A 21,910-nucleotide genomic window follows, 5' to 3' on the forward strand; every position below is an offset into this window, starting at 1 on the left:
GAAAAAATATCAATACTTTGCAAAGGAGGAATGATTGTTCCAATTCGGAGCTTAATTGACTTTAAGGCTTAATGAAAAACACTGCAGTGCTGTCTGTACACAGCGTTGCTCTGATGAACATTGAAATCTATGCTCCAGGAAGAGAAGCTAGGTAATTTATTTTACATTATTATTGATATAATTTTCTAATTGAGTATGAGCAGAATGTTTGGATAAGACTGTGTGGCTCCAGATGTTAGCAGTATTCTCAAGAAAATACTTAAGAATGTGAATGAATAAACTATTCCATAAATCACAACTCCTCTTGCCGAGAAGCTCTCAGTTATTTATTCCTGTCAAATAGTCTTTGAAGTAGATATTAAAAGATAAACTGTAAGTTTAATATTTCATAAAAAGTATGTTTCTTTTGTAATTATTCCTCAGTGTTAAGCCTACAGCTACATGAAAGATTAGATTAAACTGTAAAAAGAAAAATTGGCTGTGCTTTATATGTAGAGACTTATAAGGTAGAGATATGACAATAAAAGAGAGAAAGGCTGTGAAGAAAACCAACAAAATAAATGTGACTCCTTGCTGTATTCCTTTCCCCAAAAGTATTCTTCACCTAAGGAGTGATTTATGTTCTTGCTGATTAAGTAACTGAATGAAATTGGAGCCTGATAAGTGAGTCTTTGTATCCCAATTGTAATCCTGTAAAGTGCAGAAAGCCAAGCAGCAAACTGGGTATGTTTGCACACAACATGGGCAACAGTTTTCATGTGTTGCCTATGTGTATTTCCTCCTCAAGAAAGGGGCTCTGATCTACTGAGTGTTTGCTTCCACTGGTGTTCTTGGTTTACCATTGCTGGGTAAGGCCACTCTCAGAGTTGTGGTCAACAGCTCATGGTCCAGATGTAAACCAGTGACAAGTGGTGTCTCTTGGGGGGTGGCACTGGGACTGGTGCTTAACACCTTTGTCAGTGACAGATAGTCCGTGGGATAGAGGCACCTTCAGCAAGTTTGCAGATGACGCCAAGCTCTGTGGTCTGGTTGACTTGCTGGAGGGAAGGGATGCCATCCAGAAGGACTTGGACAGCCTTGAAAGGTGGGCATAAGCCAACCTCATGAAGTTCAGCAAGGCAAAGTGCATGGTCCTACATCTGGGTTGCAGCAATCTCAAGACAAATATAGGCTGGGTGAGGAGTGGCTCGAGAGTGGTCTGTAAATTTTCAGACTATTAATAGAGGATTTTCATACCAAGGCTATATATGAGTACCTTAAAATCAGCTCATTAAATTATTATTGGAATTAACTTCCATTAATAATTCAGAGAAGACATCTTGTCATGATGAGTGGCACATTTTAAGTTATGGAAAAAGCCTGAAGAACGTGTAAGAGAAGGGTTTGGAGATGTAGTGAATACTGAATGAGCAGAAGCACATGCATTGGTGTGAAAATAAGATCTCCATTATTATGCTGCTGTTTGATAATAAAGAATTGCTTTGTTTCAAAGCATGACATTCTAAAACTATGTGTTGTTGGCTCACATGCCACCACTGTTTCTGCTTGATACACAGCAGTAAAAACCTGCAATGTGTAGACATGTTTCATCTTCAGGGCTCTGAAAGGTAACCATGATGAAGAATCAAGATAAAAGCAGTTAGCCAAACCTTACTATAGGGAAAAGGCCTTGCAGGAAGAGACAGTGTCTTGTACTAAGCTAACTGCTAATGCAATAAAAAACATTCCTCTTCAGTTTGCCTCACAGGCAGTCACAGACACTCAAACTAAGGCTTTATTGCTGCTGCTGAGTATAATGCTTTTTTTTTTTTTCCTTTTTAAGGTTGTGATGCAGCTCTGAGGTGAAGGAACCTTTTAATTAACTAATTGCAATGGAATTGAACCTCGTGTTACAGCAGAGGATTGATAGTATAAGCCATAATCGCTACTGGTGCTAGTAACGACTGATTGAAAGAATGAAAGTACAGCCAGACTTTGGCCATAATGTTCAAGAATTCATTAAGTTCCTGTCAGTAGTCTGCTCAGCTGGGATGTCTTGAGAGAGTGATGTGTGCTGTGAAGTTATTTTCCAAATACAGATGGACAGTGAATTGTTAAATAATGGTAGACATCGTTTTTAAGCGGTAGTGGTGTGTATACGCAGCAGTAAGGAACACTAAACCTAACAGCTTGCTAATAGACTCTCTTAGTGCAAGGAAGTGGCTGTGCCTTTCAGTTAGAGGGCTTCTGTGTTGGGATGGTAACTCTCCACAGGGCCATGACTGAACCTGTCAGAGCTATTGATCTTGTTATCAGTGAAAAATCTGTGATCTTCAAGTTCTCCTGCCAGATTAATCTCCCAAACCAGCTGCAGATGAGTGACTGTAGCTGCTGACAAGAATGTGAGGCTTTTTAATGATCAGCGAGGAAATTTGTGCTTATATAAAAACCAAACACACATAAAGTTAAAAACATTAAACAGTTTAACCAACATTTACATGGATGAATTGTTGAAATCCATTTTCTTGTACACTATAAACATATGGCATGAATTTGCTCTCATTACAGATGCTGAGAAAAGGGAAAGGCAAATATTTATATTACATTCATGTTTTACAGTAAAAACACTGCTCAGTTTGTTTATACAGTTCCACTGTTACAGTTTTTATGGTTAGTAATGAAACCGCTGTAAAACAGAGTCTGAATTATATAGCAGATGTGTTAAGCCCTTAACTTTCAGGGTTGGGCATCCCTCTGAATACTGATTATCATTTAGTTAGAGAGGTGATGTACTGGCTGCAGTTGAAATGTTTCATCTTCATCTGTAGTTAGCACTGCACTGTTACTGTACTAGAGGTGGAGTTTTATTGTAGGATAAATACACTGATATTTTAAAGCAATTACATTTATGAAACATAAAGCCAGTCAGTGTGCGTGAGTGCAGGAGGCTTCAAAGGATTTGGTGGGCGCTTTCCAAGCATTTAGGGTCTCAGATGCTTATATTGTCAGTGATCAGGGATAAATTAAAAAGGTTTAATTTATTTGATGTGTGTTTTGTTTCTCAATATGGTTCTTTTGCTCGTAATTTTATTCTGACTCCACTGATAGCTGGGATTCAGAAATAAAAAAGTGAGTACTTAAATGTGAAAGTGCATGAAAAAGAAAATATTTCTCAAAAATACGACTATGTTTCAGCTTTTGTTTATCAGACCAACGATGACAGTCTTTTTTTGATCTTTATATAGTGGTTTGTACTGTACTTTAAGGCTTTCAGTCAGTTGTTACTAGCACCAGGAGCGATTAAGGCTATTCTGTACTTGGCGAAACATGAAATATTGGCTGGATAAAGCAAAGAGAATGAATATTATTTCTTCCCATGGATGCAAGACCGTACAGGAAAAATGCATGGTGAAGATAGCTTAGGTCCCTGCCCATGGCTTTTCTCTTCTTGACTCTGCAGAGATTCACTTTTCATGATACCTCATGCTCACTATGCTGGGAAACTGGCTTCTGTTGTGGTGGTAGCAAGCAAAGAATTTAGTACAAAATGTTCTCAGAACTCAGTTCTTGTTTAATAAATGAGGATTAAGGAAATAGACATAAAGAGTTTGTATCGTTGGTTTTTTAGTTGTTAAGTTTCTGGTTTGTGTTGCTGGCACAACTTTAAATAGATAATACTTTTTAATGGTGATAATACAGCTAATAAATGCAGCACTGTGTACAAGAGACTCATTGTTCTTGAAAATGTGTTAGCATAAGGTGGTGAATAAATGGTCTGGGAATGTATGGTTTACCCTAAGTTCTGTCTTTAATTTTGGATATCTAGGCTGGATTGGAATTTTGAGCTAATGTTTGAATTTATAATGCTGTAGAGAACTGATAGGAAACAACAGCGTAGTCTCACAGGTATGAGATTGCAAAGGTTTTAAGGCAGTGGATTTGCCATGATTTCCTCCAGTAAAGGCAAAGTTGTCTTTTGGTTTGACTGACTTCTGCTGTCCTAATTCTGTTCACCTTCCAACATCTGCTACACACACACACACACACACACATATATATATAAATAATCTAAAATGTAATTTTGAGAGAAGCCACAGTATCTTGCCATTCCTTAATTTTTTTTTCCTTCCAGTCAGCAGAATTTTCTACATGGTAATGTTGAAATGATCTTTTTTGGTGATTTGTTTCTTTAGCACAGCACTGCTGTTCCTAATGTGGAAATGTGAGTCACAAAATCCCTATCATGCCTAAAGCTTTGTAATAATACTACTTAAATGCACTGTGTGGTTTTTAACACAAGAATGTAAGACCCCCTCTGCCCCAGCAGAAACAAAACCCAGAATAACCCCTTTAAAACTGCACTTAACTCTTAGTATTCAACTAAATGGCAGTAGGAAATGCTCAACATTATTAAAATATCTGTAGGTGCTTGTCTTTAAAACTACCTAACCTTCATCTATTGGCTGGAGTTTAGCTTACAGGGCACAGGGAAGGTTGGTTTGCACTGGCAATTTACTAATGCAGCTTGGCTTTGATCATTTCCTGAACTTTTCTCTTTCAGAGTCTATTTTCTAAAGCTATTTTGTTCATTCTTAAGGAAATCACAGCATCTTACCATTTAGCTGTTGGCACTGAAAACTTATTTACTGTAGTCCAGTGATACACCTTTCTTCCATAAACTGAGTTTTGCTGTCACTGGGTTTCTGGTTGTTAGTTGTGGGAGAGGACTGGGGGAGTTCAAGTGGCTGGATAGAGATTTTTTTTAAATGGTTTTATTTTTTTTTATAAACCATTTTCACAATTAATCTGATTGTAACATAAGCTTGTAATATATTCCATTAATGAAGAAGACAAGCTTAGCTTATGGTAAATACAGTACTAAGTGTTTATAGTGCATTTCATATTTTACATGATTCCCTTTATAATTCTGCTTATCTTTTCATTCTAATTCCCTAAAGGATGTATAAAAGAACCCCTAAAGAGAGTAATTACTGCTCTATTCCTTAACCAAGGCTCCTTTTGCAAAAAGGAATCTGAGCTGCTTTTTAAAGAAGGCAGTTTTAAATAAAAATGCAAATAAGCTGCTTTGTAACCACATTAATTACCCACCTAGCCTCTTATTACCGTGTTTGTATTGTTTGCAAACACTATTTACAGTCGTGTGGAAATTACCATTCCTGGGCTGGAGGAAGGCTGTTGTTGGTAGGTTGTGCTTTGGAACCAATTAGAGTGAACCTTGTCTCCAGTGGGGCTCCTGGGAGAAGGCATAGCCTTGCAATGTCAAATAACGGCATTAACTCAGCCTGCACAGGCACTGCGTTGTAATTATGTTATTGGTCCTCTTTTGCCTCTGCAATGAGTTTCATTCTCTGCATTTTAAAACTTAACAGGCAGCACTGTGGCTTGCTAATGATTTAATATGTACTGTGATAATTTTTTGATGGAAGTCATGGTGAAATCCAGCGGGTCATTTTTTTGTCCCCCAGTTGGTTCTTTGCTTTAATTTTACACAAATGAAACAGAAAAACTTCGTGCTTGCATTCAAAATCTCATAGATGTCCATGTAATTGATATTTCAGAGTAACCCCCAACTTCATTAGTTTATTTCTTCCCCAGAAGTAAACATGATGGAGTATGTTACTGTTAGTTGTAAACAGTATGTTAACTGGCAGTAATTTAGTGTTTGTATGTCTTTGAGTACTCTGAAGAAACTCAATGCTTCATTGAGCAGGCTGCCCAGAGAGGTTGTGGAGTCTCCTACTCTGGAGAGATTCCAAACCTACTTGGAGATGTTCCTATGTAACATGATTTATGCATACCTGTTCTAGCTGGGGGAGTTGGACTCGATGATCTCCAGAGGTCCCTTCCAACCCCTAGCATTCTGTGATTCTATGACAGTAAAATGTAGTCTTGTTTGTTAAGTAAAATGCATACTTGTTGCTAACTTAGTATATGTTGAGTTCATTGTGTGTGTGTGTGACTTATGATTGTGAAAGAGGCCTTTAGTCTAAAATTGCCCAGAAATAAAACAAAGCCATTCATGCTTGTGGAATTACAGAGGTTTTCAGATCCCTAAGAATTTGGTTTCATAGGTCACATAGTCTGAAATGTGAAGAATGAAGATTTATTATTTTTTCAGGCTTGTAACCAGTCTGTCATTATGTTAAATGAGTCATTTGAAGCAGAGGAATTTGTTGGTTGAGCTTAGTATGAGGAAGAGAATGGTAGAGAGATTGTTTTCTTCCTGCTTCTGAAACTGTGTATCTGCAGCACCATGAGGGTGTGTTAATGTTTAAAGGATACTTGCTGATAAAGACAAAAGTGTTAAGGTCCGTGTCAGTTCTAGTGAAACCCTGAATGTAGCAGAGAAGGCAAACAGCGACGCCAGCCGGGTCTGGTACGACTGCCTAATTGCTCAGCATTGAAAATAAGGAATACAGAAAAAAAAGAGAAGATGCTTGTTGCTGGATCACTTAAAGATTTTTACAGTGACAAGGGACTAATGTGAGGGCATCAAAAGAAACACTAACTTGGTTCATGATCTGCAATAGCTTATAAAACTGAAGATAATTATCTGGCTCATATGACTACAGAGCAGCATAAGTGACATAAAACAAGCGTAGATGGAGCTCAACAGGAATACTGAAGATGTTTGGAATATATACTTGCTAAGTAGGGTACTCAAGGTGCTGTTTCTTTGCTTGTCAAGGATATTTCTAAATCTTTTAGTACTATGAAGGCAAAGCATTTTGTTGCTTAGTTTACTATCCTTAGTAATTTTTCCTCAACCTTTGGTTCTATTTTAGCCTGATAAATATCTTTGGAGGCGGTGAGTTGGGGACAGAAGAGTGCTGGACTTCATTTGATCCCCTGAACTTCTTTTTAATAGCCTGTTACTTTAACTTTTGTCTCACTTTGTGATATTTAGTGCTAGTTGTGAGAAATTGCACTGCTTTCATTGAAAAATCTCCATTTTAGCAATGCACAAAACCAATTTTGTTATCATGTGTCCAAGGAGAAAGTAGTGCAAGTGGAGTCCAAAACTGCCGTGGCTCTGTAGGTAATTTCACAAACCGGTCACTGAAACCCTTGGTGTTCATAGAATCATTAGGGTTGGAAAAGGTCATCAAGTCCAACCACTAGACCATGCCCTGAAGTGCCACATCTACTCATTTTTTGATCACCTCCAGGGATGATGTTCTTATTTTTGTATGAACGAGATAACTTCTTATCCTCTTGTTTAATGTAGTTGGTTAAGGCAGTAGGGTAAAATACACATGATGCCTTTGTGCTGAAAATATCTGACAGTTTGCTAAGAAGCTCTGCATCTAGGGTACATCAACATGCTACTACCAAAAGAATGTATATTTATCTTACTCATTAAAAGATCTGTTTCCAAAGCCCACTGAAAATACTTCTCTTCTGTTGTCTCCAAGAGTATTGGGTCAGGTCACAAATATCTGTGTGCATGAAGATTCTTTTTAAGGGGCAGAACTTTAGTTGCATCATGTCTGCGGTCATTTGTCCACACTTGATTTGCAAAATTTGAGCTATCTGCCATAATTTGTGTTATTAAATGGCACACATAGCAAGGTAATTGTACTCTCCTCTGATCTTTTTATTTTTTGTTTTAAATCTGGAACTGTCTGACTGAGATTTATTGGAGCTGTGTTGAGGGAGCACACACAAGATATAACTACCTTTTCATTAGGAAGGAAAGTAATTTAAAGGGCTTGCTTTGCTCCTTTCTGGTTTATGTTCTGGAAGGAAGCACTTCATGTATGTGCTTTATCAGTTGTGCTAGAGGGCAAAGCAGGCATTACTTTTGAATGCAATTTTTCCAGTTAAAGTTTAATTTTGATTTTCAGTTGTGACTTACCATGTGAGAATTTTGAACCAGAGTGAATTAGACACTATGCTCCTCCTACAGCAAACAGGTAAACACTTCCTTTGTGTTTCCTAACAGCCACTCTTGTTCCATTAAAAGTACTCTATTGAGGAGAAGCATGCTCAGAATGAAAAATTACATTGAAATCACAATCTAAATGCTCTGATATTTGCACTAAACTGCTATTAATTTGGTCTCAATAAAGATACTCGGTGCCTGGCTTTGCAGAAGCAGCTTTATTAGTATATAAAAAGAAGCAATAGTGTGCTAAAAACCAAGCAATAGCATGCTAAACCTCTTTGCCATATTTCATTTGAGGTCACTGATACACAGCATTAACTTCAATGAACTTTCTTATCAAATAGATATATTGAATTAATGTAACAAAAGGGCTGTTTGGGGCAGTTTCTGCTCCTTTGTTTTGCTGGAGCCATGCAAAACAAGCCTTGAATCACCTAAATAAATTTTGAGCAGCATAGAAGGGGAAAACTATCATAAAATGTGTAACTAAATACCTCTGTATTTTCCTGAGTGCACTTAACCAAAACTGTTCTTATTCTAATATTGAGAAGGAATCACAGAATCACAGGAACTTTCAGGTTGGAAAAGACCCTCAGGATCACTAAGTCCAATCAATAAACCTACTCTACAAGGTTCACCCCTTAACCATATCCCCAAGCAGCACATCCAAACCACCTTTAAACACATCTAGGGTTGGTGACTCAACCACCTCAGTATGTCTTTATCTTAGACTTGTGCTTTTCCTCTATATCCATACTGATATACAGGTGACAGCTATGTTATTTGTAGGTGTCTTCTGGTATTTGGCAATTCTCTTAATTCTTATAGGGGACATATTGTGGTCTGATTGTAGTTTGGTTTAAATGAAACAGCTTTAGGTCTCTTAAGCCTTGAATATTTGTTGATTGTGATGGCAAAGAGCTATTGGTACTTAAAGGTCCTAAACACACCATGTTAGGCAACTCCAAAGGAGGCCTTACACTACCCAGTTGACTGGTAAGGCATGTCTGATCCAACTTCATTATATTGATGCTCTTTATCAAGAAACAATTAAATTGCTAAAATAAGCTTGTGATTAATATCCCTTATTTTATCAAGGTGGAACCAAAATGAATGCATCTTGCTGCTGTGAGCTTTATGCATGCTTGAAATGCTATAGCAGAACAATTGCAGTAATCAACACTGCTAGGAAAGTGTAGCAGGTACTGTCTGATCTGCTCTTAGCAAACGAACACACACTCTTTTTGTTTGGTTTTAAAAGAAAACAAAGGCTACAAATTACTTTATTCATTTCTTTGCTTTCTGGAGAGTCATCTCTAGTCTGATTTCCCAGGGAACTAAGGCATGCTCAGTCACTGTGTCTGCCCTTCCTTGGCTATTAACTTTGGGTCCATAGAGTGTTTAGAAGGAAATTTTGTTAAAAGGATAAAGATCTTTAGGATAATTAGGTTCCTGTAAGCACTGGGCTTTGTGAAAGGGTAAGTGTCCAGTCAATGGGCAGAAATGAAGGGACTCTAGGCTCTTAGACATTAGAGAACCCTGGAGATTAAGTAGGAAAGAAAGCACAGGACCCAAGCAGGGAAAACTTTGGTGTGGACTTGGATTCTGCCATGGTACATTGGGCGTTGAGAGTTCTCACAGAACAGCTAATCTGCTGCGTAGAAGAATTACCTGTACTCTGCCTGCAACCTTAAAACAGGACATGAGGAGAGTTGTAAGTGATGACCCTCTTGGTGCCAGGGTGACATTTTGTGCCTTGTGTGGTCAGGAAGCTTTACAATTTTACTTGGTGATACTATCTTATGATTTTTCAGGACCTGCTCATTAATGTGGTCATGTTTAACATGTTATGGTTACAAACAAAGACATGAGTGCCTGTACTCATTTCTAATTAATTTGTGTAATTATGTTTTATAATCTAGGTGTTTGCAAAGCAGAACGTGGTACACACCATTTACTGTCCACTGTAGCTAATAAAAAGTAATAGAAGGAAATAAATCTCGAAACTAACTTTAATTGTAAGTATAGATTAGTTCTAAATGATATCTTTGTTATGTTTATTTTTAATTCTGCAGCGTTGCAGGTTTGTAGAGCACACCAATTAGTGTAGTTATTTGAAGTAATGATGAGTTAATTACTGTAAATGCTGAATGTTACTTCTGTGACAATTTAAGATGCAGTACTGAGAGAACATTTTTGTGAAGGTAGGGTTAGAAGGAAAGGGAAAAAGGAAATGGTGACCATTGTGAGACTAGGTAAAGCTATAAAGATCTTTTTCAACATTCAAACTGACAACGTAGATGAGAGAGTTAAAAATACATGAAGAAAAGAAGTCATCTACCAGTTAGGAGTAACATCTCAGCATCTCAGCTCATACCATTGCAAAGGTGGACAGGAAGGAGGTAAACCTGTATGTTTCACTGCACATTAGTGTGTGAAATGAGAAGAGGCAATTTGGCTGAATTAGTCTGAAACTGGTTGCTGTTCCTCTAAATGCTGCTTATGTTCACTGGGTAAAGCCTCTCTTGCTGTGTACCTCCTCTCATGTGGGTTGGTAGTCTTCCATGTCAGTAGTGCTTCTCTACTACCTAAGGCAGTAAGTGTTGTCAACTTTGTTTTTGTGATTATGTTTAAAGAGTAGAAAATGCCTCTAGCTTTAAGTAGAGTGTTTTCCTTTCTGGGGAACAGTAGTAAATCCTACCATTTTGAAAGCTGTGTAGTATACCTATGAGAAATGAGCTGATTCACAATGTTTCCTTGAGCATCCACACTGTAAGAGATATTAATAGCTTCCTTCAGCAGTGTCCCACTTAGAGGGACTTTGAAATGCAGTATTTCATTCTGTCCTGGTTAAATTAACCTTACATTTTCTTCTGAAATGGCATGACTACCTAGAGAAAATTTGAAGTGTACTGTGTGCACTCACACTCCAGTGGGGGGAAAAAAGGTATCCAGAGTAGTAGTTATGCATTGAATATTTGCTTTTCAATCAGGAATTGGGTGTCTCCCACCTGAGTGTGGATTCAGTATTGGAAAGTGATGTCATGTACTTCTCTGGTTACCTTTGTAAAATAATGGGAGATATAGTCAAACTTCTGGAGTTTGTTCTGGTGACCTGAGTGGTAAGTTGGATTTTTACATGCAAGAGGCTTTACTTTCTGCAGAAAAGTGTTCCTCTGCTTCCCTAGAGTGGTGCAGAAAGGGAAAAACTCTTCCACTACTTGGGGCAGTTTTTGGAGCCTTTTCCTGCAGCAGCAATTCACAGTCCTGTAAGACTGAGTAAAACAATGCACAAACCTGAACCCTCCCAGACATTCAGGTTCATCTGTTTGGTCCTGTTATGACAGAAATCACTACAAGTTTGACAGATCTATTTATAAAGACTTGCTCCAGTATTTAAAGCACATCTATTCCAGCATTCCTCATTTCAAGCAGGGCTGTGGATCAAGATGAAAGAAAAATTAAATTGTATATTGAAGAGCTGTTAATTGAACTGCACTGCATTTAGCAGGGGAGCATCAGCTTCAGGCAGTCAATACTACAGAGAATTTTTAATGTACTGTATCACTAGATTGTCAGTTTGTATTGGGGAAAGCAAACAGACTGCTTTGACTGGCGATAAAGCCCTGGGAAACTTTTAAGTTGTTGAGGGGAGAAAATGTTATTTTGTTTTGATATGTTGTGACAAATTTGTTGATAGAACCAGGAGCAACATCTTTTTCTTTTAGGTGAATATGATTTGAATATTTATTTGTGGGTGGATTCTGATTTCTAGGTATTTATTCTTTAAAAGGCTCAAGATTGTGCACTGATGTTTAATTCCCCCCCCCCCCCCCCTTTTTTTTAATGGGAGCAAAACGAGTTCTACAAAATTCTTGAACTTGCACAAATGGTACTTTGCAATTTGAGCAGGTCTGAAAGTCTCATTTAAAAATATTAGTTCTCTCTAGATATAATTCTTAAAAAATAGCATATCAAAAAGCTTTAGAAATGCTTTAGAAAAATGTTATCTCTCTTTCCTAAGGCAGTGTTAATTTCTTTTGTAGTTAATCTTTTGCACTGGAATTTAGTACATTTATAGTTAAAGATTCTTTTTAACAGCTAAATTATTTAAGAATGTCTTCTGGGATAACATGGTCTGTTTGGTGTCAAGTATGAAATACGTTTTATTTCGTTTTATTCACTGATAAAAATGAAATAACTAGAGGCATTTGTAGAACCAGAACAGATTTGGGGCTATGGTGTTAGATTAGAGATGTACTATTCTAAGACACAGCTTGTTACAGCAGTCATGCTTCGTGATAAGATTCTTCTTACTTTTGGTGGTCCTTAGGAAGCTTACAGTCCACCTTCAGGGAAACCACAGTGAGTCTGAGACTTGTGAATTATTTTTTAGGTGTCAGTCTGTCGATTTTACCATAAGTGTGGTAGGTATCAACTAAGTGGTAAACTTAAACATGACATACAGTGCTGGTGCATTGTCTTTTCTTGGAGCAGAATGATCTTAGATGTTCAGTCTGGCCCACCTCATTACCTCTGTGGCACCTGAAAACACTGGGAGTGTCTTTTGTTGCCAACACTCAAATACTGTCTAGTAGTAGGGAATTTCATTCCAGTTGTGTGCAGGAAGACAGTCTCTGCTAGTAGGAAAACAAGGATGGCTTCAGAAAACTTAATTTCCCCATGATACTGACTCCAAAGACAAAATAGAAAAGCAAAATCCACTATGTGTAAGTACATAACTTTGCTTTATTAACCTGGGGTTCTACAGTCCTACTTTCTGCAGACATGACAGCAGTTTGGGAAAGTGAAAGGTGTTTGAACAGATTTCACCCTGTAGCTGCTCACCCTGGTAGGCTGGTGTTACTGAAGTCAGTATGGATGCTGTTGATATGCTGTCAACAGACTGTTGCATTTTTCAAGGTTCCTTGTTTTCCCCTTAGTACAGTCTTGGAATGTGTCTTAGCACGTGGAAAATTGCAAGAAGGAAGATACTGCCTATTATGAACACTCTGGGTTTCTGTCTCCCAGATTTCAAAAGGTTAATGTCTAGATCAAAGGTGTCCGTTTGGTTCAAAGCTCATCCTGTACATATTTGAACTCAGCCTTGTGTGCTACTAACCTCATTTTCCAGAAAGACTGTGATTACTGGAATACTAGACTTCACTGCTGCACAAGAAAAACCCTACTTCATATTAGAAGCTGCAATTTTAATACCTAAAATGCTTTTATGCAATTCAAGTCAAAATCATTATGCTGTGTGAATATTATTTTGACTATTTGCTTGAAACAGTAATGTCTAGCAACACAGTCAGTGATTGCTGCACTTGTCTGAGTGAGACAGTATTTGACAACATGAATACATACAGTGACATTCAAAAACCCTTTACATGACAGCTTGACAATCACAGTAATTAAGAAAATTGTCTGAAGCTCTGGTAAGTGACATAAATCAGAGGTCAGCTTGAGATCTTCCAGAAATGAACTAAAATTTTTTCAAGTGTAACAGAAACAATGTAGATTACACAAGGAAATCCATTCATGTAGTTGGAAATTTACTTAGGCAACAAAGAAATGCAACTGAAGTGACCAACATCAGGTGTCCACAATGTGTTCTGGTTTATTGTTGGAAGAAGCAAAACTTCCCAGTGACCTTTCTGTGACGAAAAGTGAAGTGAAGTGGCAACCCTGTGACTTCAAGGTAGTCAAAGTTTAAATGTTAATAGGTTTCAGGATGATGTGTGTATGTTTTTATATTGTTTAGGCTGCCAGTTAATTTGTGCAAGCTCCTAATCTCCAGGCAATCTGATTAAAAAAATGTCTGTTGCATCTTTGTGTGTAGCTGCATGAGGCAGTATCTTTAAAATGTAAAAAAGCCTACAAAATGCACATTCTGATAACAACAACAAATCTAATCTAAAGTGACAACTGGGAGACTTTCCCAGACGTTTTTCTCTTTAATGTAACATGACTTTAAATTGATGCAGCCCCACAGTGATTGAAAAACTCTCAGAGCTTGTCTCCCATGATTACATTTCTGATCTGTACAACTTAATTTTTTAACTGGGTGAATCTCACTTTTGCGAACGAGCAGTTTGTGTGTGTGTTTTAAGAGGGTGAGGAACACTGCTGCAAAAGCAGGGGGACTGCAAAAAGTAATATTCCTGATAGTGATCCTGGTCAGCAGCATGGAGCTGCTCTTTAGCTCAATGATACCAAAGTCAGCTGGTGGATAAGGCACTGTACTGAGTGCTGGATTAAGCTTACCTAGTGAAATTAGTGTTAACACCGAATTAAGAGTAGAAAAATTTTAGGTAACTTTTGCCTCCTCTCAAGTTGCCTTTGTTAAAGCATTTTAAATGTGCTTAAGGTTTCTTGTGTCTTAAAATTTCAATGTTTTTCTTTTAGTTTTATTAAAATCCTGCTATGCACTAGGATTAGAAAACCTGAGAAACTTTATTATGAAGCAAGTTACTTCAGATTTGATAACAAACTGACGCAGGTTATGTCCTTGATGTGTATAATACTTTATAGAGAGAAAGCATGAAGGATAAAATTGCAGGATAAAACTACTGTGTTTGTTTGTTATTCCATGGTTGTATCTGGAATTGTGGCTGAAGACTGACATTTGAGTTTCTCGTTTAGGTAACTGATCATAGATTTAAAGCTAACAGACTCATCAAGAGAGAGAGGAGCATGGCTCCTTTACTCAAGGATACTTTCTTGTAATGTACTCTCCCTAGTGACTCCAACTCATTGCCTCTGATCTACTGAGACAGTGCAGTGCAAGGCAAATATTGGGGCTGTTTCATTTTTTTGTTCCTCTCTGTCTTATGCTTTATTTAAGCATAACCTGTTCTCTTCATACTGCTAGTTTGTTAAGAGAAAAAATATTCTGGTATATAAAAAGCAGGGTAGATTTAGATTGAACATCAGAAAGAAGTTCTTTTCTGTGAGAGTGGTAAGACACTGGAGTGGGTTACCCAGAGAAGGTGTGGACACCTCAACCATGGAAATATTTAAGATGAGGGTGGATGAGGCTTTGAGCAACCTGGTCTAGAAGGAGGTGTCTAGGTTGGAACTAGGTGATGTTTAAGGCCCCTTCCAACTCAAGCCATTCTGTGATTCTATGAATCAATATTGCATTTCATGTAGTTCAACCATGTCTTAGGAGTCTGATCCAAGTCATGTCCAGCTCAGTTACTCAGTCAGTGGATTGAACTTGTGAAGTCCTGGGTGGAGTTGGAATGGATTTAATTTTCTTCCAGTGGTGAACAACATTGGAATTACTTGCAATTTTGTTTTCATTCTCTTTCCATGGTAATTTCATTAGAAGTGAAATGGTGAGGGGATTTGAGTAATCATGGTTTCCACTTTTATGATGAATTCCCACACACTTAAAAAAGAAGCCTTGGCCAAGTTGTTTTCAGTGAGGACTTGATGCAGAGTCTTGTACACAGTCTTTCTCCATCCCATCTCTCATCAGCCTACCAGGTTTGTATTTTGAGACCTAACCTAGCACAACTTTACCAAGGTGACTGTGGGTTTATCTGGATTTGCCCCCCAGGATATTTTTAATTAGATAGAAAGGAATGAATACATTACTTTAAATTATTTTGATGAAAGAATTCTTGCATTGTCATTAACAATGAGTTAAATGAGCTAAAACTTCCCCCTAGTTCCCTATCTTTTGATGAGGAAACAAAGCAGTTCTTTGCATGATTAAGATTTGTGGTATCATGCCTGAAATGAGAAGGCATAATATCTGCTTTGTAATTTGTGTAGGGCTTTTTTAACTATTACCTGACCACTGTTCTTCTTTTGACTGTTTTTGCATCTGGTTTTGTCCTGTTTTCCTTTGATTTCAGATGCAGACATCCTAACTTTGCATCTATGATTTTTCATTTTTCCTTTATTGTCAAGGAGGCTGATTGATTCCTCAAGCACCTCAAAGAGAGTTGGCTTTGAAAATTCCTGAGGCTCTTTAAAAACTCCAGATCTACTGGCTTTTAGACCCATTAGACTGAATATAAATCTTTGATAGTGATGATTAAACCTCAGCAAGGTGTGTGAAAACATGTGGAAAACCTTAGGGCAACAAGCTAATCCCTTCAGACATTTGAAGTGTGCCAGGAGTTCAGAAATCTTATTTCCAGTAGCAGCTTTGCAGTATTTTACTGGCATTGCTCTATAGCAGCAGTTTTAACAATATATGCAGAGAGCAATTAAAGGAACAATAAGTTATTTGGGAAAAAGATTATTATTCTACTGGGAAAAAAAAAAAAAAGAAATTAAATCTTGTTGAGAGAGCTTTTGGCCAAATCTCAGAATAGATTATTCTGTACCAACAGCATGCTTTGGGTTGTTGACCTCTTCAGTATTTCTAATCTTCCTTGTTAGTGTAGCTCCTTGCGCAGTCTGGGCAGAAGAGCTGCCCACACCAAGAGCTGGGTGCCAAGAAATTATCTGATAGTCTTTAATATCTTGAAGTGCTTTAAAAGAAAAGTGCAGTCTTTTGCCTTAGAGATTTTGATTCTCTGTTTTTACCTCTGCACGTTGGACCCAGGGTGCACCGTTCTGAACGGTTGCCTTAGAACATGTAGAGCTAAACAACTGAGGTATCCCAACATCTGTGGGATCAGTGGGTTGTTGACATGGGATATTTTCCTGTTGGCTTTAATTAAATCTCAAGCACAATAAAAGTTAGCATAATTGGCTTTAACTGTGCGGCTGAAGATGGCAGGTTATTTAAAATACTGGGTAATGCAAACTGTAACACTAATACCTTAAGAGTAGCAAAGGTGCATATTCTGCTAAATAAACTTCAGTAATTACTTTAGGGGGTTTTCCTCTGCAACATTGTAATTTTTCTAGTTTATATTCTTCACAGACTGCTGACCACAGTGACAGTTTTGCTGTTCTTGTATAAAATAGCTCACACATGTGTGCACCTGGTCTTCATTATTGTTACATTGCATATATGGTAATGGCAGAATGGGAAATTTTCTGTTCTGATTTCTGCTGATGACGCCTTGTTTCAGGTACAGCACTTTACAAGTACAATCTTCATTAAGTGTCAGTATCCATTAAGCAGCACTAACAGGCAAGAGAACTGTACCAAACATTCTCATCATTTTCACAACAAGAAAGTGTTTACTATAAAATGCTACAAAACCCACAAATAAGCCAAACAACCCTACGTTAACCTTTTTGTGCTGTCAACAGCATGAGCATTCTTGGTTTGGCTTGCTGGGGTGAATATGCTTACAATAACAAAGCATAAACAAACAAATTCAAAGAAAACCTGTGAAAAATCATATCCACCTGTACAAGGCACTGACTAAATAGAGCAGAACCACTGAAAACCTCTCTTTAAAACAGGTTTCCATTGAAACTATATAGAGGTATGTTGATTAAAGTCTATTTCTGGTGGAGTCTGTGTCTTCTTATGCTAGTACTGCTGTGGCCCTCTGTATTTTAGAAAGCCTGTATTCTCACCCGATTTTGTTTTTCTTGCAAAGGTTTTATTCTAGGAATGTGTGATTCTGAGAATTTTTTTCCAATCCTACAATTTACATATTTGACTGCCAAACAAAAGTCATGGTAGGGAGGTTGGCTGAAGACAGGGACCTCTTTAAGGGATGACTGTAATGTCTGTAAGGAGGTGAGCTCTCTCTATTTGAACACCAGCTTTTACAGAGCTGATAGTACCAGAGAGACTGGTAGGGTTTGGGCTGTAACTTTGACCAGAGTGGTAGGTTTATGACCTCTTTGATGCAAAAGAAATGTGATGTGCTCGAGCTAGGATTTCTGAGAGTCACCACGAGATGTCACTGTTATGTTAGAAAAAACTCTATCCAATGGCATGAGTATCTGGAAAATAAATTACATAGTCCTGAAGGGTGAAAATGCAGGAATTCAAGGAAGAGATTCTTTAATGTCTTCAGCTGGGGCTTGTGCTACTTAAATATGCTCAATGTACTGACATACACAGCACTATTTCCAGGTTTGTTTGTGTTCTTGTTTTCCACGCTGGAAGGACTGTAACAGGTTTTGACTCGTTTATAGGTCAGCAAATATTTGGGTTTGTAACTTGGCAGCTGAAAGGGATAAGTCTTTGTTGTAATCTTATTTACAAAAATAGAAGCTACCTAAATATCTGTGTAACATTCCTTGTGGAGAGCAGAGAACCGGCCTACCCAAGGTCTGTCGGGCACACTCCCTACTGACGTGGAGCAATAGTGACATCCTGTGGGAAAGGTTTTAAAAGAAGACAAACAAGAACTTCTCTAGTCACCCTAGATTCTGCTTGGATTTATCCATGGCATCTTTTTATTTTGTGAGGCCAGTGTCTCAAAAGTTAATTAATATCCATTCTGAACTGTGTTCAGAGGAGCATACCTTTCCATGCTTTCATTTACACTGTCTTGGGGCAGGGAGTTACTAACTTGTGTTACAGGAGTGCTCGTGCTTTACTTTCATCAACCCCCCAAATTTAGAAATATTACTACAAATTAAAATATGACTTAGATTTTACTATTTTTAAATGGGGTCAAGATAATTTACTTTGTCTTTTAAACATGAGAGAAAACTTACTATTTTCTGAAAAAAAACAAACCAAACAACCAAACTGTATTACTAAACTCAATAAAAATGTGGGCTCTACAGTATCTCAAAATCCAGTGCTGGTAGCAGAAGTAATGCCTGAGATTCTTGCATTTCAGGCCACATATAGGATGATACAAGATTGCAACAGAAACTAGAAGAATTTGATGTTATTGGAATGATGAGACTTTAGTTGCTGAGTAACCTAAGTGCCTCTCATCACAGAATCACAGAATGTCAGGGGTTGGAAGGGACCTCAAAAGATCATCCAGTCCAACCCTCTGCCAGAGCAGGGTCACCTAGAGTAGGTCACACAGGAATGCATCCAAGTGGGTTTTGAATATCTCCAGAGGAGACTCCACAACCTCTCTGGGCAGCCTGCTCCAGAGCTCTGTCACCCTCACAGTAAAGAAGTGTTTCCTTATGTTCACATGGAAGGTTTGTGCTCCAGCCTGCCCTTGTTACCCCTTGTCCTATCATTGGACATCACTGAGCAGAGCCTGGCTCCATCCTCTCAACACTGCCCTTCACATCTTGATAAACATGAATGAAGTCACCCTTCAGGCTCCTCTTCTCCAGTCCCCTCAGCCTTTCCTCCTAAGGAAGATGCTCCAACTCAGTTCATCATTGTTGTGGCTCTCTGCTGGACTCTTTCAAGCATTTATTTTTTATTAAGAAGAGTCTTTATCTGATTCACCCCTTGTGTTGTAATTCACTGCATGTCTTCCAGGAAGAAATGGAAAAATCTGGGAATTTTCTGATTTTCCTTGTCTTAAAATATAGATGGATAAAATTTCAGCCCTATCCCCATGTGAAAAGGTTATTTGCACATCTATCTAAGGTTAATACTTCTTGTGTGGTTATCAGCATCCTTTATTGTGCCTGCTGAAAAGGGACCAGGTGATGAGTGATGCCTTGCAAGGTTATTAGTGTTGGTAGTAATTAAACAGTGTGAATTTTCACAAGCTTGCTGTTTGGGATGCTGAAAAAATAGTGAGAAGGAGTATTATAAGACTTTGTCAAACATACAGTATCTAGAGTAGCCTTGGGCTACTGGCAACAAGTGTGATGGAACAGTCGATAAACAGAAACGTAATAAATAATTATCACAGGATAAACTGACACCTCTAAGGGTGTCCAAAATTGTATGCATTGAACATTAAGAAACCAGAGATCTCACTCTGTTTTGAAGCAAGTTAAATTGCTACTAAAACAATTACTGAAGTACCTTTTATGTTTTAGCATGTGAAGTCCATGTACTTAGTGTGTCCTTCCTGCCACTTTGCAGGGACGTTGGAAACGCTGATTTAAAACACATCTGCTGAGTGAAGTTGTAGCCATTTTTCTAGGGGGGGGGGGCTGTTTAAACATGTCATTCACTTCCAAAAGGTAGGTGGAGGATTCTTTCCACATGCATGTGAAGGACTATAAAAGTGATTGGCAAGCTGAAATTAAATTTGGAATATTTTTTTGTGTAATCACCGTTAATTTGGTTTCGCAGCCCATTCCTGGCAGATATCTGTGGGAACCAGATGGCTAAGTTGTGTTGACTGGAAGCAGATTTTCAGATGCTTTTTACAGAAGCTCTCTATAATTGATTTGCTGGCAGATTAAGAGTTACTCATGAGACATGCTTTGTTTTGCTCCTCTCTTTATACAAAGTATACTGTCTTGTGCAGCTGCGCTTAAATTTTTGAATCTGCAAATAACATCAGTCGTGGTGAGGATCTGTTTGCTGCTAGCAGAGTACTCAGAAAAGATTTGGAAATTGAGAATAAGTAGCAGTAATGAGTCAAATCCTAAAGCTTCTGCTCAGATTTAAGAAACATTTTTATTGAATTTTCTGTTTAAGTTGATAGAATTTCACTCCCTGAAGACTTAGGCTGCTGTATTTTAACGGAATAAATGTGATCATTTTGATGGTGCAGCTCTGATTGTCTCTTGCCTTTTTTGGGCTGTTGTTGTTCTGGATTATTTTATCAGAGTGCTGCTTCTTTTGTGTATAAAACCAGTTAAAATTAATCTTATCATTTGAAATGGGATTTGAACACATTTGCAGAAAGCAGTAGCAAAGGTGCAACTTTTGGGACTCAGGGCTGCTGAAGTTCTGCATGGCTTTAAGAGCAATTAGTGGCATTAATGCAAAGGACATTTAATGAAAAAAATTGTTAGACACCAAGGTACTGCCTCTGATTCTGGATGTCCTGAGCTTAAAACTTGTTAGACAGTGAAGACTAACCCAAGGCAGTGTCATATTTTTGTATTCTTCCTTAGGCATTAGAGAGTGAGAACTCTGCTTCAGTGAGTGTATGGGTATAGTCTTTAATTATATATGATATATTTATTTTTGCCTCAGGATCCCTGTCACAGCTTCTGCAGGCAGGATTTGAAAATTTGAGGGACATCATGGCAGCCTGTGTCTATTGGTAGAGAAGATGTGTTTGTGGCAGGATGGATGACTATTTGAGGTCCATCTTGTTGCTCATATTACTCCCACTTGACATTTAACTTGTTCTTTATTGCAATGAAGTTTTCTTCTTCCCCTGCCAGTTTAACCTGCAAAGGTTGTATTAGGAGAATTGTTTCTCTTTTGGCAAATTACAGAATGTTTTGAATTTGTTTCTGATCCCACATTTCAATTTAGCTGACATTTTAATCACATTCCAAAGAAAAATGTTAAAAAGAAACACTTGTTAAAATGAATTTAATTTTGCTTTTGTGGCTCTTTCCTTCTAAAGCAATTGTGGGGCTGTGTGATCCAGGAAATATTCCTCCTGTTGTGTCAGAAACCTGTTGAATGTTCATAATAATATCACAGTATCACTAAGGTTGGAAGAGACCTCAAAGATCATCGAGTCCAACCTGTCACCACAGACCTCATGACTAGACCATGGCACTGAGTGCCACATCCAATCCCCTCTTGAACACCTCCAGGGACGGTGACTCCACCACCTCCCTGGGCAGCACATTCCAATGGCGAATGACTCTCTCGGTGAAGAACTTTCTCCTCACCTTGAGCCTAAACTTCCCCTGGAACAGCTTGAGACTGTGTCCTCTTGTTCTGGTGCTGGTTGCCTGGGAGAAGAGACCAACCCCCTCCTGGCTACAACCACCTTTCAGGTAGTTGTAGAGGGCAATGAGGTCTCCCCTGAGCCTCCTCTTCTCCAGGCTAAACAATCCCAGCTCCCTCAGCCTCTCCTCACAGGGCTGTGCTCAAGGCCTCTCCCCAGCCTTGTTGCCCTTCTCTGGACACCTTCAAGTCTCTCAATGTCCTTCCTAAACTGAGGGGCCCAGGACTGGACACAGTACTCGAGGTGCGGCCTAACCAATGCAGAGCACAGGGGCACAATGACTTCCCTGCTCCTGCTGGCCACACTGTTCCTGATGCAGGCCAGGATGCCGTTGGCCTTCTTGGCC

General features: G+C 38.4%; 1 protein-coding gene across 5 annotated transcripts in view; it reads left to right on the top strand.

The window, feature by feature from the left end:
* The window catches only part of WWOX (WW domain containing oxidoreductase), a 510,998-nt gene that overhangs the window by 20,320 nt on the left and 468,768 nt on the right, over window positions 1-21,910 (top strand). The window contains exon 6 of one of the 5 annotated variants that reach the window (XM_068161622.1): window positions 1,823-4,011. The exons of the other annotated variants lie outside the window; for them this stretch is intronic. Within the exon in view, the coding sequence (XP_068017723.1) occupies window positions 1,823-1,840 (18 nt within the window). The 3' untranslated portion in view covers window positions 1,841-4,011. Of the gene's footprint in view, window positions 1-1,822; window positions 4,012-21,910 lie in introns of those variants that run through there. 5 annotated transcript variants of the gene reach the window in all.

Source organism: Melanerpes formicivorus, unplaced genomic scaffold (genome assembly GCF_026170545.1).
Source record: "Melanerpes formicivorus ecotype bairdi unplaced genomic scaffold, bMelFor1.0.p_v2 SCAF_59, whole genome shotgun sequence".
Lineage (NCBI taxonomy): Eukaryota > Metazoa > Chordata > Aves > Piciformes > Picidae > Melanerpes > Melanerpes formicivorus.